The sequence below is a fragment of the Ovis aries genome, chromosome 5, assembly GCF_016772045.2.
Source record: "Ovis aries strain OAR_USU_Benz2616 breed Rambouillet chromosome 5, ARS-UI_Ramb_v3.0, whole genome shotgun sequence".
Lineage (NCBI taxonomy): Eukaryota > Metazoa > Chordata > Mammalia > Artiodactyla > Bovidae > Ovis > Ovis aries.
The window spans coordinates 12,626,465-12,639,857 of NC_056058.1; the positions used below are offsets into that span (position 1 = coordinate 12,626,465).

The 13,393-nt window shown below is 52.6% G+C and overlaps 1 protein-coding gene across 1 annotated transcript; it reads left to right on the plus strand.

Moving 5' to 3' along the window:
• Positions 1 to 491: 491 nt before the first annotated feature.
• On the plus strand, positions 492 to 9,380 carry MRPL4 (mitochondrial ribosomal protein L4). The gene is made up of 9 exons (XM_027969612.3): positions 492 to 591; positions 678 to 744; positions 823 to 973; positions 4,062 to 4,113; positions 6,000 to 6,117; positions 7,021 to 7,127; positions 7,269 to 7,378; positions 7,459 to 7,535; positions 8,593 to 9,380. The coding sequence occupies exons 1-9, from the start codon at positions 535 to 537 to the stop codon at positions 8,736 to 8,738; spliced, it is 885 nt and encodes a 294-aa protein (XP_027825413.1). The 5' UTR covers positions 492 to 534; the 3' UTR covers positions 8,739 to 9,380.
• Positions 9,381 to 13,393: the final 4,013 nt, after the last annotated feature.

Sequence of the window (13,393 nt, forward strand, 5' to 3'; positions counted from 1 at the left end):
ACGCCCTGCTTTTAAACAAACAAAAATTCACGTTCCTGTAGAAACTGCAGCTTAGAGTCTTCTGGGCCCCAATTGGGCGGGACCTAGAGGGCGTGGCCGATATAAAAGCGCAACAACTATTGGCCATATTCCCTTTAGTGCCCGCCCCAGAACTTTTTTTTTCATACCTAACAGCTCATTGGCTGAATGAGGAGCGTGTCCTTTGAGTAGGGAGGTTTCATTGGCTGGATTCCCTCAGGCTCCCTTTGGGGGCGGGACCGAAGAAGGGGCGGTGTTTCTCACTGTGGGCTCGCACTCCCGGGATTGCAGAGGGTTGTTAGGCCTGCAGAGAAAATTGGGGTTTGGGGGGGTTAGTCTTGGGGCGGAGGTAGGGGCACGCTGAGGCGAGCCCCGCCGTCCTCGATCTTCCATGCCCCGCTTTCCTAAGCCGAAAACGAGCCGAGGAGGCGGTGTCGCGGGAGTGACGTCATCTCGAGGCGTCGCGAGACTCCAGAGGAAGCCGTGACCTCTCTAAGCGTGGAGAGCTACGCAAAGATGCAGCAGCTAGTCCGGGCCGGGGCCCGGGCCTGGCTTCGGCCCAGGGGCTGCCGGGTGAGGCCGAGGACGGAGGGCGGGGTCGGAGGATAAAAGCTGGAGGGCCCGGGGGGTTCTCTCTCATTCCCGCCCACTGTTTACAGGGCCTGAACGCGCTGGCAGAAGAGGCAGTGCAGTCGGCGGAGAAACCAGAACCCTTGGCGAGCGCAGGTGAGGTTGCTTGGTCACCCCAGGAAGGGTGGCGACTGGGAACTATGACCCTTACTCCTGACTTTCCAATCATTCCAGGTCCCCAGGCACCCGTACTGCGCAGGTGCGAGCTCCCGGTACCCCTGCACCGGCGTCCGGTGCAGGCCTGGGTTGAATCTCTGCGGGGCTATGAGCAGGAGCGCGTGGGTCTGACCGAACTGCACCCAGACGTTTTCTCCACGGCGCCCAGGTCAGTGGCAGCTGAAATGGTAAACTGGGTGGCAGAGGGACGAGGATCGGGGGTTTAGGAATCAGGATGACCTGGGCTCAAGCCTCATTTTCTCCAGCTGTCAAAGGGAATGATGGTTTTTCTTGCTTCAGAATTGTGTGAAGGTGAGGGTTGAGAGGTAACGTTCTCTGTGGGTTAAGGGCACAGGGCTCTGTATCCCGAGTGACTGGATTGGAATCCTACCTTCCCTCTGTGTTTTGATGTCTCCATTCTGTCAAACCTCAAGAGATTAAATGAGATAATTCTGGCCCATAGTATGGTCTATAGAAATGTTGATTATTGTTGCTGTTATTGGTTTTTGCAAAAATGGGCACTAACAGTGGTTAAGTCCTACTGTGTGCCTGGCTCAGCCTATTTGCATTCTATTTTAACTTCTTTTTTTTTTTTTTTTTTTTTGCCATGTGGCTTGTGGGCTCTTAGTCCACTGACCAGGGAGTGAACCCGGGCCCTCCATAGTGAAAGTGCAAAGTCCTAACCACTGGGCTGCCAGGGAATTCCTTTTTATTGTTTTTTAATTTTCATTTTGTAGCTAAAGAAACAGCACAGGCAAGTTAAGAAATCTGCTTATGGTCACATAGCTTGTAAACTATATACTCAACAGTATATGGGCCAACTCCCTGGACTGAGTTTTCACTTGCAAAGAGTTTGATGTCTCTTATGTCTACTGTGTCTGGCAGATAATAACTGCTGTTAATTTATTACTATAATGTTTGTATGGTTTGTCCCCTGTTTTTACAGAATCCAATCTGCTAAGGGGTGACCAAAGGAAAAAAAATTAAAAACAATGTATTTTGGGACTTTTCTGGTGGTTAAGACTGAGCTACCACTGCAAGGGGCATGAGTTCCATCACTGGTTGGGGAAATAAGATCCCACATGCTGCGAGGTTAAAAAAAAAAAGAGAGAGAGAGAAGGCATTTTATTTATTCTGTAAATATTTAGGAAGTGCTTACCAGGTGCCAGATTCCATTCTGGGTGTCAGGGATATAGCAGTGAATGAGCACTGAGGTTGCTGATGTTGCTCCCAGCCTAGAGCTGGGACGGCAAACTTCTGTAAAGAGCCCGGGAGTAAATATTATAAGCTTTGAAGGCTGTAATATCTCCATGGCAACTACTCATCTTTGCTGATGCTGTACAAAAGCAGCTGTGCACAATGAGTAAGTGGATGACCGTGGCTGTGTTCTAGTCAAGCATATTTACAAAAACAGGCAGCAGGCCAGACGTGGCCTTTCTAACCATAAAATACGTCATTTGAAATGCCGGGCTGGATGAAGCACGAGCTGGAATCAAGATTGCTGGGGGAAATATCAATAACCACAGATATGCAGATGACATCACCCTTATAGCAGAAAGCAAAGAAGAACTAAAGAGCCTCCTGATGAAAATGAAAGAGGAGAGTGAAAAAGTTGGCTTAAAGCTCAACATTCAGAAAACTAAGATCATGGCATCCAGTCCCATCACTTCATGGCAAATAGATGAGGAAACAAGGAAAGCAGTGAGAGACTTTATTTTTGGGAGCTCCAAAATCACTGCAGATGGTGACTGCAGCCATGAAATTAAAAGACCGTTGCTCCTTGGAAAAAAAGCTATGACCAACCTAGACAGCATATTAAAAAGTAGAGACATTACTTTACCAACAAAGGTCCATCTAGTCAAAGCTAGTAGTCATGTATGGATGTGAAAGTTGGACTTAGAAAGCTGAGCACTGAAGAATTGCTGCTTTGGAATTGTGGTGTTGGAGAAGACTCTTGAGAATCCCTTGGACTGCAAGGAGATCCAACCAGTCTATCCTAAAGGAAATCAGTCCTGAATATTCATTGGAAGGACTGATGCTGAAATTCTAATACTTTGGCCACCTGTTGGGAAGAACTGACTCATTTGAAAAGACCCTGATGCTGGGAAAGATTGAAGGCAGGAGGAGAAGGGGATGACAGAGGAGGAGATGGTTGGATGGCATCACCGATGCAATGGACAAGAGTTTGAGTAGGCTCCGGGAGTTGGTGATGGACAGGGAGGCCTGGCATGCTACAGTCCACAGGGTTGCAAAGAGTCAGACATGACTGATCAATTGAACTGAACCAAACCATAGTTTGCCAACCCTTGGCACAGCAGCCTGGCACCCCTGTCCAATGCGAGCCCCATGTGTAATTTCAGTTCTTCTAGTAGCCATATTTTCTTTCAAATGGCAAGAGACAAGTAAGATTGATTTCAGTAATATATTTCATTTGGCCTGATAAGTCTAAAATGTTGGGACCTCCCTGGTGGTCCAGTAGCTAAGCCTCTGCACTCCCAGTGCAGGGGTCCCGGGTTGGATCCCTGGGCAGGGAACTAGATCCTTTATGCCACAACTCAGAGTTCACATGCCAGAACTAAAGATCCCACATGCCACAACTAAGACCTGATGCAGTCAATTAAATAAAGATATTTTAAATTTTCATTTGTTTATTTTTGGCTGCTCTGGGTCTTCAGTGCCGCACAGACTTTTCTCTAGTTGTGGCGAGCAGGGGCTACTCTGTAGTTGCGGTGCACGGGCTTCTTATTGCAGTGGCTTCTCTTCTTGCAGAGCATGGGCTCTAGGGCACCCAGGCTTCCGTACTTGTGGCCCCTGGGCTCTAGAGCACAGGTTCAATAGTTGTGGCCCGCGAGCTTAGTTGCTTCTAGGCACGTGGGATCTTCCCATCTTAAGGATCGAACATACATTGGCCGGCAGATTCTTTACCACTTAACCATCAGGGGAACCCAAAATAAACAAGTATTTTTAAAAAAATATGAAATACTGTCGTGTGGCCCTGGCCACTTTTTAGGGCTTCAGTAGCTGCGCATATGGCCATCCACTGTACAGGACAGCATAGGGTTAGAGAGGCAAGCTAGTCTGTAAAGAAGTGACAGAACGGGCATGGAGCAGGCTGGAGGTGGTGCGAGATGGGCCCAGAGAGGGACTGGAGCGGACGCAGGGCCCTGGCAGTGGATGGGAGGAGCCCGGGCTTTCATCTCATGGAGCGGGGAGCGTTTTAAGTGCACCCGGCCCTCTTATATCTCCTTCCTTCACAGGCTGGATATCCTGCACCAGGTTGCCATCTGGCAGAAGAACTTCAAGAGAATTGTGAGTGCCCCAGGCAGGGCAGGCGGGGTGAGGCTGAGGCAGAGGAAGGCTGTGCTGTGTCTTCTCTGGATGGCTGGCTCAGGCCCCATTTTCTCTCTCCTGAACCATTCCCCAGTGGGCCATTTTCTTTTTCTTAGATATGAGCACTGAGAATTTTTCAAGATTTTATGTATTACTGATTATACTCATACCTTTATTTATTTGTTGGGCTGCTCTGGGTCTTTCCTGTGGCATGTGGGATCCAGTTCCCTGCCCAGGGATTGAACCCAGGCCCCCTGCACTGGAAGCATGGAGGCTTGGCCACTGGACCTCGAGGGGAGTCCTCCAACCCTAGTAACATCTTGCTGTTGGACCTCTGGCTTCCGGAAGTGTGAGACAGTACAGTTCTGTTGATGAAGCCCTAGTGTGTGCCTGCGTGCTCAATTGTGTCTGACTCTTTGTGACCCCCATGGACTATAGCCGCCCGCCCCCCCCACCAGGCTTCTAAGGACTCTTAGCCACTGGACCACCTGGGAATTCCCACTAGGCATTTTCTGAGCACCCACTGTGTACTGGCCATTGTGCTAGGGGGCATGACAGGCCAGGTCCCTGCCCTCATGGAGCTCCCAGTCTAGTCAGAATGGGAGAATGGGAGTCAAACAGTCATGCCTGTAAATGCATCGTTAGGGAAGTGTCTCAGAAGAAAGGGGCATTTAACCTCAGCTGTGTGATAGGTAGGAGCTAAGTAGGTAGAGGGGGCAGTGGGGCTGGCATGGAGGGAGTGGGAGCAGCACGGGCAAAGGCCTGTGGGATCAGAGGGAGCCCAGGGTGGCCCTGGAGGTCAGCAGGGGCAACGTGGGATGTTTGGATTTGGTGCCAAGAGCATGGAAGATGCCGTTCTCAGTCAGGGTCCCTGCCTTTCATGTGCCCACCTCGAGTCTTGTGAGCCCTGCCTGGCTCCCCATGGCCCTGGGAATGAAGTCATCAGCCTGGCATTGGAAACCTCACAGGATCCCCCATCCCACACCTCTCCCTGATTCTAACCCCCACATCTTTCCCCATATCCCACCTTCCTTTCATTTTTAAAATTTTATTTTATTCTTATTTTTTTGGCCACTTGGCTTGTGGGATCTTAGTTTCCAAACCAGGGATTGAACCCGGGCCCCCTGCACAGAGTCCTAATCACTGGACTGACAGGGAATTCCCCCACCTTCCTTTTTTAAAAAATTAGGTTGTTTTCTTCTTTTTTTGTTAAAAGGTATATATTTATATATATTTATTTACTTATTTTTGGCTGTGCTGGATTGATTGATTTATTTTAATTTTGGCTGTGCTGGGTCTTCATTGTTGCACGCTGGCTTTCACTAGTTTCGGCGAACAGGGGCTATCTTTGTCGTGGTGTACCAGCTTCTCATTGAAGTGGCTTCACTTGTTTCGGAGCATGGACTCTAGCCGGGGGTGGGCTTCAATTGTTGTGGCACACAAGCTTAGTTGTCCCAAGGCATGTGGGATCTTCAGGGACCATGGATTGAACTGGTGTCCCTTGCATTGCAAGATGGATTCTTATCCACTGGCCCACCAGGGAAGCCCTTACCTTCCTTTTAATTACAACACATGGAAATCATTCAAAAAATACGAAGCACCGACTGTGTGCCAGGCAGCAGCAGCCCTGCCCTTCTGAGGCTGACGTTCTGGAGTGGAGGAGGGAGCTCTTGACTTCTTTATCCCTCCCTCCCTCCCAAAGCACTCTGCCTGTCCTGATGGAGCCCCAGTCTCGGTGCCTCCTCTCCAGCTCCCCAGCAGTAGCCGGTCCTCCCAGCTCACTGCCCTGTCCGTGGGCCTGGTGCCTTTCGGCTGTGATGGCATCTGCCTGTGAACCTGACTCTCTCCTCACTCTGTGCCCACAGAGCTACGCCAAGACCAAGACCAGGGCCGAGGTGCGGGGAGGTGGCCGGAAGCCCTGGCAGCAAAAAGGCAGTGGGCGCGCCAGACACGGCAGCATCCGCTCCCCAATCTGGCGAGGAGGTGAGCAGGTCTGCCCACGTGTGTGCGGCCAGAGGCTGGCGAGACTGAGCACTTCCCCGCAGGTCCCCGCAGCTCTGGCCTCAACCTCTCATCAGGCCGTGGCCACAGCCCCTTTCTGCCCCACCTCCCAGCTCAGCTCTCCTGGCCCACACTTCACACAGCACCCAGAGGGATCTTCCCAAGCCTCTTAGCTCCTGTATGAAGTCTGAGCTCCTCCTCTTGGCCTTCCAGGCCCTGGTGGCTGCAGACCCCCTCTCCCTCCTGTCCCTTCCACGCCTTCCTGACCAGATAGAGCTGACTCAGTCATCTTCCATTTACCTGGCCAATTCCTCTCAACCTTCCCTGGGTTGGAAAGATCCCCTGGAGAAGGGAATGACTACCCACTCCAGTATCCTGGCCTGGAGAATTCCATGGACTATGGAGTCGCAGAGCAGGACACAACTGAGCAACTTTCCCTTTCCCTTGTGTTTGGGCCATGCCTCCTCCAGGAAGCCCACCGTGATCCTCTTTGGGTCCCCTCCACCCCTTGAATCCCCTTGTGCTGCCCCACACAGCCCTGATTCCCTCTGCGATCAAGCCTCTGTCTGAATATGAACGAGGGAGGGATCCTGTTAGGTCCCCTGCCGCCTCCCAGGGCCGAGCAGGGGGAGCAGCCGAGTAGAATTATCCTCACTCAGGGATTGATGGCTGAGGACACCAGGCTCCTCTGAGGCAAAGTTACCTGTCCCAGGTGGTGCCTGATGCATCCTCCGCTCGCACCCCTCCCTGACACCCCCACCCTCTTTGCTGCACTTCAGCCTGGCTGCCAGCAGCCTCCTCTCTGGGCCCGCCACTGGGGCAGATTTCTGACCTCCGAGCCCAGCTGGGGCCTTCACCCATTCACACATCCCTCTTCCCCTGCAGGAGGTATCGCCCATGGCCCCCGGGGCCCCACCAGCTACTACTACATGCTGCCCATGAAAGTGAGGGTGCAAGGCCTCAAGGTGGCGCTGACCGTCAAGCTGGCCCAGGTGACAGCACCGATCCTGCCGGGAGCCACTGTGTGCTGGGATGCGGCCTGTGGGGGTAGGGGAGCCTGAGTAGCTGCAGGGGGGCCCAAGTGGCTCGCAGGGGGGCAGTAGGAGACTCAGCCCGTCCCTTCCTCCCACCAGGATGACCTGCACATCGTGGATTCCCTGGAGTTGCCCACCACAGACCCCCAGTACCTGATGGAGCTGGCCCGCTACCGCCGCTGGGGCGACTCTGTCCTTTTTGTAGACTTGTGAGGGGGCCGCCCTGGGCAGGGGCGGTGGGGGGCAGGCTCCGTCCTTGGCAGGGCTCACCTCCTGGCCTGTATTTCAGAGAACACGAGGACATGCCCCAGAATGCCGTAGCAGCCACATCCGGGCTCAAGACCTTCAACCTGATCCCGGCTGTCGGTGAGCAAAGGGCCTCAGGCCAGTTCACATCCTGTATCTATAACTCAATCACCGAGCGGCCCTGGGCAGTGACCGCCCTCCCCTACACAACCCCCAGCTGGCCCAGCCCTGGGAGAATGATGTCTTTCTTAAAGAAATGCTCTGAGGTCGCGTCAGTCCAAGCTTGGATTCAGTGCTAGGGCGGAGTGAGTCCAAGGGCACCCTGGCTGCTCCCACCCAGCTCCTCACTCAGACACGCAGGATCAGAGCTGCCCTGAGCAGGACCCCCGATCCATCGAGGGGTTGACTAGTCCCCAGAGCCCTCTCTTGGCCTCCTGATTGCAGGCCCAGCTGCCTCCTGGACAGCAGCACATGGGGGTCTCAGTCATTGCAGTGCATAAGACCTCCTTCCTCCACGCCAGTCTGTTAGCGCACCCTGTCAGCTCTGTCTATGAACGTGTCCAGGATCCAGCAACTTCTCACCACCCTGGGCCAGCCCTCAGCATCTCATTCTGTCGCCTCTGCCCTGGGACCAGGCACCTGCTAACTGTCATGATCTGTCCTGATCTCGCATCCCCCTCCCAGTCCCACTTATGGCCGCCAGAGGGCCCCTGAGCACCTGAATAAGATCCCGTCCCTTCTCTGCCCACCACCCTCCAGGGCTCCCAGTTCACTCAGGGTAAAAACCTGGCTTATCTGGCGGCCCACAGATCCTGCCCTCCTGCCCTCCTCTCCCCCTTCTCCCCTCCCCTCCCTCCCTCGTCACTCCCTGCAGCCACATGGACCCCCCTCAGTACATCGTGTTTATTCATCTGCTCTGTTTATCATCTGTCTCCCCAACGGGAAGGTGAGGTGGGAATCCTTCCCTGGCACAGGGCAGAGTCGGGGTATCCTGGATGTTTTGGTTGACGTTGATGAGCTGAGGACCACCCCTTGCCCAGGGTCTTGCCAGGGGTGAGCAGCTGAGCCAGTTTGAACCCAGGCTGCTGGGCTCAGGACCCTACACTAGACTGCGGTGTCTCTGTTGGGGGAGGGGGGGACTGGCCCTAACTGTGCCCCCCTTTCCCTTTGCCCCCAGGCCTGAACGTGCACAGCATGCTCAAACACCAGACCCTGGTCCTGACCCTGCCCACTGTCGCCTTCCTGGAAGAGAAGCTGCTCTGGCATGACTCACGTTACACACCCCTCTACCCCTTCCGCCTGCCCTACCGAGACTTCCCCTGAGCCCCAACCCCGCACCCCCTGGGCACACAGACCACCCTCCTTCCTGCTCGGAACCAGGCCAAGCCCTGAGTGGGCTTGGGAGACGCCTCCCCATCCCAGGCCCCCTGGTCCCAGCAGGAGGCTGAGGCCACACCCAGAGAGCAGCCAAGCAGGCGTCAATACTGGGAAGAAGGCAGCTCGCCAGAGACCACATCTCTGTTTCGTGTCAGACACATTTTGTTTTGTAATCAAAGAGGGGAAGCACAGCAGCTGATTGCCATTTTGTGAATAATTCCATTTGGTGCCTTCCCTGGTGCTGGGTGTCCCTGGGTACCTAGCTGCCTCAAGACCCCGTTTGTAGAAATGACCCAGGATCAACTTTGCCAGGGCAAGTCAGCCTCGGGGAGCACGCAGCAGAGAAGCAGCCATCTCTGAGAACCCACTGGTTGCTGCCTCCCAATCCCAGGCACTCTGACCAAGTGCTCACATCCCTGATGGGGCTTATGGTCCCGTTTACTACCATCCTTCCGTCCAGCTGTGGGCCTGATTCTCCAAATGCGTATAACATGGAAACTGGGGCTTCCATCGCAGGGATTTTCCCTAAACATGGAGTCAGGATCAGTGTGGTCAGTAAATGTGCAAATAAACATTTTTTAAGCACCAGTCCGACATACTGATTCTTGAGTCTGCTGATGTTATCTGTCTCCCCCCCCCCCCACCCAAGTTATTATCTCTTTAATAGTCACAACACAGACTACAGAATAATGTGGTCGGTTTCTTTAAAGTTGGCTGAAACTGCCATCTGGCCTGCAGGCCCACCCAGGCGGCCAAAGAGACCCATTGACTGGGCAGCTCGCCACTGAAAACATCTCTGGAATGCCTCTCGGGAGTCCCTTGAGAGCTCACAGCACATTCTTTGAACGTCCTCAGTGGACAGAAATTGTGATCCTTAAAGTTTCAGATTTGACTGAGGGAAAAAGAAAAATCTGAGACTACCCTGGCTGTCCAGTAGTTAAGATTCTGAGGTTCCAGTACAGGGGGTGCAAGTTCAACCCCTGGTCGGTGTGCATGTATAGCTGAGTCACTTTGCTGTACACCTGAAACTAACAGCATTGTAAGTCAACTGTTTCAATTTTTAAAAATAATTTTAAGAAGATAAAGCTATTTGGAGCCAGTAGTAGGAAGGAGTACAGAGGCTGGGTGGGAAATGCTGGACTAAACCCAAACCATGACCAGCTTCTGCCTGTGCCTCTCACTGGCTCTGCAGGGACATCGAGGCCCCAAGAAAGACACATCTGTTTTCCTGACAGCACCCGGCCCCATAGCTATGTTTAATGGGCTCAGTTGTCCACAACATGGCCATCAGGAAACAGTAAAGAAAGCAGTCAGAACCTGTTACCCCACACTGGAATCCCTTAGCCAGATCAAGGATGGGAAAAGTAATCAGAAAAAATGACCTGGGGTCTAGAATGTGCTTTCTGATAATCAGGACATAAAATGTGTGTGTTTCCTGGGCTACCGTAAAGCACGCCAGACTAGGAGGGTCTTCCCAGCTGGCTCTGTGGTGAAGAACCCGCCTGCCAATGCAGGAGATGCAAGAGATGCAGGTTCGATCTCTGGGTCAGGAAATCGCTCAGAGAAGGAAATGGCAACCCACTCCAGTATTCTTGCCTGGACAGAGGAGCCTGGTGGGCTACAGTCCTTGGGGTCACAAAGAATTGGACATGACTTAACACACAAAAACTAGGGCTTCAACAATAGAACTGTGCTATCTCACACTTCTGAAAGCCAGAGGTCCAAGAGCAGGATGTTGGCAAGGTTGGAGGGCTCCTCTGGTGGTCCAGCGGCTAAGCCTTCATGGTCCCAATGCAGGAGGCCTCGGTTCGATCCCTGGTCAGGGCACTAGATCCCACATGCCACAATTAAAGATTTGGTGCCACAAAATAAAAAAATATTGAAAAATATGCTGGCAGGATCGGGAATTCCCTTGTGATCCAGCGGTTATGACTCAGTCCACTGCAGGGGAGCATGAGTTCAATCCCTGGTCGAAGAACTAAGATCTCCAAACACCTTACAGAGCATCCCCCCTCCCCAAAAGAAAAGTGGGCAGGGGTGATTCCTTCTGAGTCTATGAGGCAAGATCTGTCCCGTCCCTCTCCCCTAGCTTCTGGAAATCTGTTGGCATCCTTGGCATTTCTTGGCTTGATCCATCAGCCTGATCTCTGTCCTCATCTTCGAATGGTGTTGTCTGTGTGTGTGTTCAGATTTCCCCTTTTTATAAGAGCACTGGTCAAGATGAGTTAGGGCCCATCCTAATGACCTCAACTGAACTTGATCATCTGCAAAAGCCCTGTTTCAAAATAAGATCACAATCTGGGGTCAGCACTTTCCCCCCTCTCCCTGGGGAGAGAAGTAGTAGAACCCACAACAGGGAGTAAGCGGAGGGATGGAGCGAGACTGGCCATGAGGAGTGTAAGTAGGCACTTGTGGCTTCACCACATGTCCTCTTTGCTGTTGCCTATTTTGAAATTCTCTGCAATTAAAATATTTTCTTAAAAAATAGAGATGTGTGAAGACATTTCTTCAGGGGAGCTGTTCTTACCTGAAGATGCCTATCACAGGGGGCCTTCCCTGGTGGTCCGGTGTCTGGGACTCCATACTTACACTGCTGGAGACCAAATTCAATCCCTGGTCATGGAACTAAGATCCCACATGCTACGCAGCGGGGCCAAAAAACAAACAAACCTTATCACATCCTCTTACGACATTGGGTAACCCAGAGTCCAGATAGCAAAGTGCCTTCACAACCTTTGAAAAATATCCCTGAAGGCAGAATGCCCATGCTGAGGCTGACCAGGCTTCAGAAAACTCAAATGAACTAAAAGGGCTGGGAACTGACCCCCAGGAGATCCAGAGGGTGAGAGGCAGGAGGCTCTGATATGCAGTGAAGGTGTCTGCTTATTGATGGTCAGCATGGAAGCCCACTGGGCTTCCCTGGTGGCTCAGATGGTCAAGAATCCGCCTGCAATGCAGGAGACCTGGGGTGCATCCCTGGGTCGGGAAGATCCCCTGGAGAAGGGAATGGATACCCACTCCAGTATTCTTGCCTGGAGAATCCCATGGCCAGAGGAGCCTGGCGGGCTTCAGTCCATGGGGTTGCAGAGAGTCGGACGTGACTGAGTGGCACACACACACCCAGAAGCCTAATAGGAGACGTGAGAGGATAGGAGGACCCCAAGGGCTGAGGAAAGAGCCACAGCCCCACCAAAGATACCTCCATCTCAGATTTCCTTGGTGATCAGGTGGCTAAGACTCTGCTCTCTCAAGGTAGGGAGTGTGGGTTTGAAACTTGGTCAGGGAACCAGATCCCACATGCTGCAACTAAGACCCGGTGACGTGTGCATGCTGTTATGTCCGACTCTTTGTGACCCCATGGACTGTACCCCCACCAGGCTCCTCTGTCCATGGGATTCTTCAGGCAAACTACGCTGGACTGGGTTGCTGAACCCTCCTCCAGGGAATCTTCCCAATCCAGGGATCAAACCCCAGGCTCTTATGTCTCCTGCATTGACAGGAGAGTTCTTTACCACTAGCGTCACCTGGGAAGACCCAGTGCAGTCAAATAATAGTAATAATACATTTAAGAAAAGAGATGCTTCCATCTCAGGACTTCCCTGGGGATCCAGTGGGTAAGACTCTGTGCTTCCACTGCAGGGGGTGCAGGTTCCATGGCTCAGGATGGGGCCACAGAAAAAAAGAAAAAGAAAAAGAAAAGATGCCTCCATCTAGCAACGACGTACCCAGGAAAGAAGATACCTCACAAAGCTGCTCAGAACACGAGCACACTGCTGGGGAACCTAAGGAAGGGGAAGCCGCCAGCCCAGGAGGAACTGCCCTGCAATGCCTCCTTACACCTCAGTAGGAGAGACCCAAAGGCTGGTGAGAGGAGGCGAGGGGGACAGACAGAGGGTCAAGAGCTGGGGTCCAGACCCTTCTGCTCTAGCAGGGCCTCCAGCCGGGAGAAGCCTGACCTGGGCTCCCATCCAACACCAAGTTCAGAGATTTGAACATGAGGCTAATGTGGACCTGAGTTCCAGGCAGGATTCGCAGCCAGTGGCATGGCAGAGTCCGCCACACAATACACTTTCAGTTTTCCAGTAGTCATGTATGGATGTGAGAGTTGTACCATAAAGAAAGCTGAGGGCCGAAGAATTGCTGCTTTTGAACTGAGGTGTTGGAGAAGACTCTTGAGAGTCCCTTGGACTGCAAGGAGATCCAACCAGTCCATCCTAAAGGAAATCAGTCCTGGGTGTTCATTGGAAGGACTGATGCTGAAGCTGAAACTCCAATACTTTGGGCACATGATGCAAAGAGCTGACTCATTTGAAAAGACCCTGACGCTGGGAAAGATTGAAGGCAGGAGGAGAAGGGGACAACAGAGGCTAAGATGGTTGGATGGCATCACTGACTTGATAGACATAAGTTTGAGTAAGCTCCGGGAGTTGGTAATGGACAGGGAAGCCTGGCGTGCTGCGGTCCATGGGGTCACAAAGAGTCGGACACGACTGAACAGCTGAACTGAATTGAACTGAACTGAGTGGCTGGAGGAGCTGAGTTCTGTTTCGATCAACATCCACATACCACGCAGCTTTACTTTCCACTCTAGGGCTGTTATG

Coding starts and splice junctions, on each gene's coding strand:
- MRPL4 (XM_027969612.3), top strand. CDS start 535: ATGCAGCAGCTAGTCCGGGCCGGGGCCCGGGCCTGGCTTCGGCCCAGG. Junction 7,379..7,458: donor TCTGTCCTTTTTGTAGACTT/GTGAGGGGGCCG, acceptor CCTGTATTTCAG/AGAACACGAGGACATGCCCC. Junction 7,536..8,592: donor CAACCTGATCCCGGCTGTCG/GTGAGCAAAGGG, acceptor CTTTGCCCCCAG/GCCTGAACGTGCACAGCATG.